Source organism: Buceros rhinoceros, unplaced genomic scaffold (genome assembly GCF_000710305.1).
Source record: "Buceros rhinoceros silvestris isolate BGI_N320 unplaced genomic scaffold, ASM71030v1 scaffold38842, whole genome shotgun sequence".
Taxonomy (NCBI): domain Eukaryota; kingdom Metazoa; phylum Chordata; class Aves; order Bucerotiformes; family Bucerotidae; genus Buceros; species Buceros rhinoceros.
The window spans coordinates 1-4,027 of record NW_010400128.1 but is presented as its reverse complement, the minus strand read 5'-3'; the positions used below and the strand labels follow the sequence as shown (position 1 = coordinate 4,027).

Here is a 4,027-nt window from a genome sequence, read left to right as displayed (position 1 = left end):
ATTAGGGGTAGGGGATGTTCAGCAGCTTCTGGAACTTGGATCACAGTGAAACTGCTGTTATAATTCACCTTCAACAAAAACTTTCTTGTCTCATTAGAAAATTATTCAGCAATATATTAGAGGGTCTTGAGCATTTAATTTTAAACATTTATTCTGAATTAAAAACCAGGCTGGACTGGTGTAAGGGGTGGACCAAATGCCTGATGAACCAATAATTTCAGAATTACGGTTTTGTGGTTCATCAGAGGTTACTTTAAATATTTGCATACAAAAATTTACATACAAAATTCTAGCTTGGGATTTGCCTAAAGGAATATCATTCAAAACAAACAAACAAACAAGCTTAACAATGCTATTGCTTTTTTTAATAGAAACTTAATATGGTCTAAAACCTTTTCTGTCAAGTAGATTTCAATTAATTTTTTTTTCCAAATCAGAGATATCATCCAGGCTACAGCAACATTCGAGTACTGTACTGAGTACACCTCCTAGCAGTACTTTTTAGCTACTCACACCAGTCTCACAAGCATGGTATGAAAGCATAGCATGCTGTGATTTAGAAGGCGATGGTGACTATGCAAAATGATCAAATTAATAAAATGAGACAATCATCCACTTATAGACTTACTGTTTGAACTTTGTGGAAATCCAGGTAAGGAGGATGGACCATTCATTCCAGGCAGAAGAACAGGAGGAAGTCCAGGGAGTCCTGGATAAGCTGCTGGCAAACTGATACCATGAAGAGAACTGCTGTCCATCATGCCTGGCTGCTGTACCGTTAATCCTAGCACATCAGTAGCCTTCTTTATGCGATCCAATTCTTGCTGTGCCATCAGCTGTCTAACTGTTGTAGGAGCTAAATAATCTTTCTCCCTATCTAGCTGACTTCCCACAGTTTCTCTCACTTTTGTAATATGTTGTTTGGAAAAAATATGATCTCTTATGGACAAACGCGCAGAATATTTGACACCACATAGAGAACATTCTGGCTTTGTCCCATCAGGTCCAGTCTGATTTATCATGAATGGCTTCCCTATGTTAATTTTGAATTTCTTTTCTTTAGCCCGGGCATTCTGAAACCAGACCTGGACCACACGTTTGGGCAAGCCAATCTCATTCCCTAGCATTTCACATTCCTGCATTGTTGGAGTCCGGTAGTCACTAAAGCAAGCCTTGAGAACTTTAAGCTGAAGGTTACTCATCTGTGTCCGGAAACGTTTGTGGCCTGGCCGATCACTGTTTTTGGATTTAAAGGGATTACTAGCTCCAAATGGATTAGGTGAACTTGGATCAGCTATGCTTGAAGTTTCACTGCGGTCGGCATTATCATCAGGGTCATCAGTAATGTAGTAACTTTGGTCATGATCACCATCTTTTTCACTGAAATGTATTGAGGGGCTTGTTAGGGAAAAGAGAAATTTATCATCGGTATTCTCATTTGTAGGAGTAGTTGCAGATTTTGATAGCGAGTCATTTACAAGTGGTTTTGGTTCTTTGGGAGGTGATGCAGGTTTTACATCCCCTGAACTGCCAGTTGTGCTTTCTATTTCATTGTTCCCCTCATCCCCTGTTGTGGCATCACTAATTGCTGTATTAATTGATGAAGTCTCATCAAAGTCAGTCTTGTTTTGATCATATCCAGAGTCAGCAGGAGGGGCATTCAAATTTTCTATATCCTCACTAGACTCCGCTTTAAAAGAAGAAGGACTTAAGAGGTTCTTCGGTGACATTTCTGCAGTTTTGCTAACAGGGGTTGATACAGTGGAGGCTAATTCATTTTCACTTGATAATTCAGTTTTTGCTAATGACAGTGATGGGTAGTCAAAAAACATGTACTTTTGTGGACTTTCTCCTCCATCTTCAGTTGAAATCAAAGGACTTGGAGGCAAACTATATCCAGCCTGTTTCCCTTCATTCCAATGTCGAGAGCGAATGTGACTTTCTAAAGCCGATTTTGCTTTAAACAGAGCTCGACAAAAAGGACACCTTTTATGGGACTGGGCTGGACCAACTGCACGGAATTGTCCTTTTCTTTCCCGGGCTCTTGTGTTCTGAAACCAGACTTGTACAACTCTCTTTTTCAGTCCCACTTCACGTGCAATGTGATCTAGCATCTTTCTCGTGGGGTTGGAATCTAGTAGGTACTTTTCATAGAGTATTTCCAGCTGCTCTGGAGTAATTGTAGTTCTTAAACGTTTATCACGATGTTGATCTTCTCCACTGTTTCCTCCCTCTTTCTCACTGCAGTTATTGTCTTCTTTATCATCTAGTTTTCGTTTCAGGGAACCAGAAACTGTGGTGGAGTGTGCAGCATGTGATGAGCCAGTTTGTGGTGGTATCTGAGCAAGAGAACTATTAAGTAACTGTCCAGTCATCAAAGGATTATTGGGGTCAAATATCATATAGGGCATATCCATCGGTCTCTCTAAAAACTGTGAGTGAAGAAATTGGTTTTGGGCTGCTAGAAAATGCATGTGCTGGTGCTCTTGCCAAAGTTCTAGGGTTGGAAAGGCAACTGTACACTGATCGCATTGGTACTGTAATAACTGAGGAGGTAGACTGTTCTGTAGAGAAGTCATTGAAATTGATAAAGGGCTGGAAGGAACAGGAGTGGTTTGTGATGCAGAAGGAGGTCTCCCTACTACCTGCGATTGTTTTTGTTGCTGTGGTTGAGAAGCTAGGGGCTGAGGGTCAGAGGAGATTACTGGAGTAGACTGTACTGGTTTGGTGCTTTGGGAAGTTGTATCAGTTTGCTTAGAGATGGTTTCAATTTGTTTTGGTTTTTCTGTGGACTCTGGTTTAGGAGAAGCCTTCTCAGGCTCTGGTTTGGGTGATGGAATCAAGGGAGTGCTAGAACCAGAGCCAGAGCTTGCTGCTGTGACTGCCAGGCTTTTTGATGAGTCGTTTTGGCCAGTTTGGCAATTCTTATACACTGTTTGATCAGAGGCATCCATAGAATCTTCAGTTTGGCTTTCATCTTGAGCATCGTCATCTTCATCTTTATAACACTGTTTTTTCTGGTGTGTAATCAGATCAAAGATCCTGGGAAAAACCACACTGCACTTTTTGCACTGATACTGCATGTTACTGGTTCGAATGTACCGCTCATTCGTCAGTTCCCTTTTCTCACTGTCCTTAGTTTCAGCTTGATTTTCATAACTTTTGCGAGCTTTTTGTCGTGCATTTTGGAACCATACGACAATAACTCGAGTAGGTAAGTTAAGCACAGTTGAAAGTTGTTCAATTTCATCATCCTTTGGATAAGCATTTGTGTCAAAGAAGTCTTGGAGGACACGAAGCTGGTAATCAGTAAACCGAGTCCTAGATGATCTCTTGCTGAAAGATGCATCAGACTTGTAAGGTTCTACAGCTGAAGGCTGAGGATCTATTCTGATATCTTCCAACACCGTTATGGGAGGGTTGCTGAAGTTATATGGAGAATCTTTATTTCTTTGTCGTTCTTTAAACAGCGTATTACGAAACCAGTGCTTGATAACTTTCTGTGAAAGACCAGATTTCTCAGCCATTTCTTGGATCTGCTCTTCACTTGGAGAATTGTTAATATCAAAATAAGCCCGCAGGATTTTTAACTGGTCGTCTGTGATCCTTGTACGTGGACGCTTGAACTGAGAGTGCCTCAGGAAATTAGGGTCTAATCCCAGCTGCTGTTGACAAAGCTGGGTAAGATCTGCAGATAAAGTATCCATTGGTGGCAACTGGAGGGCAAGCTGAGGAGGCAATGCAGGGTGCTGCACTGGTTGCATCATAATTGGAGGGAAAAGTGGGAGATCAAGTGAAACAGGGAGCTGGACTTGAGGTGGGGCTGATGGTGGCGGTGGTGGTGGAGGAGGTGGTGGTGGTGGAGGAGGTGGCGGTGGTGGTGTGGGTGGTAGAGCTTGCAAAGGAGCGGGAGTTGTGTTTTGAATTTTTCCAGACCCAGCTGAAGAAGGCTGAGAAGGAGTTGGAGGAGGAGGAGGCGGAGGTGGTGGAGGAGGTGGGGGCGGGGGCGGGGGTGTTTCTGGAGAAG

General features: G+C 42.4%; 1 protein-coding gene across 1 annotated transcript; it reads right to left on the bottom strand.

Moving 5' to 3' along the window:
* Positions 1-628: 628 nt before the first annotated feature.
* Positions 629-3,895, bottom strand: LOC104489578 (zinc finger homeobox protein 4; the record flags this gene model as incomplete). The annotated part of the gene is made up of 1 exon (XM_010131751.1): positions 629-3,895. A coding segment is annotated over one exon (3,267 nt), but the record flags the coding sequence as incomplete, so codon positions are not given.
* Positions 3,896-4,027: the final 132 nt, after the last annotated feature.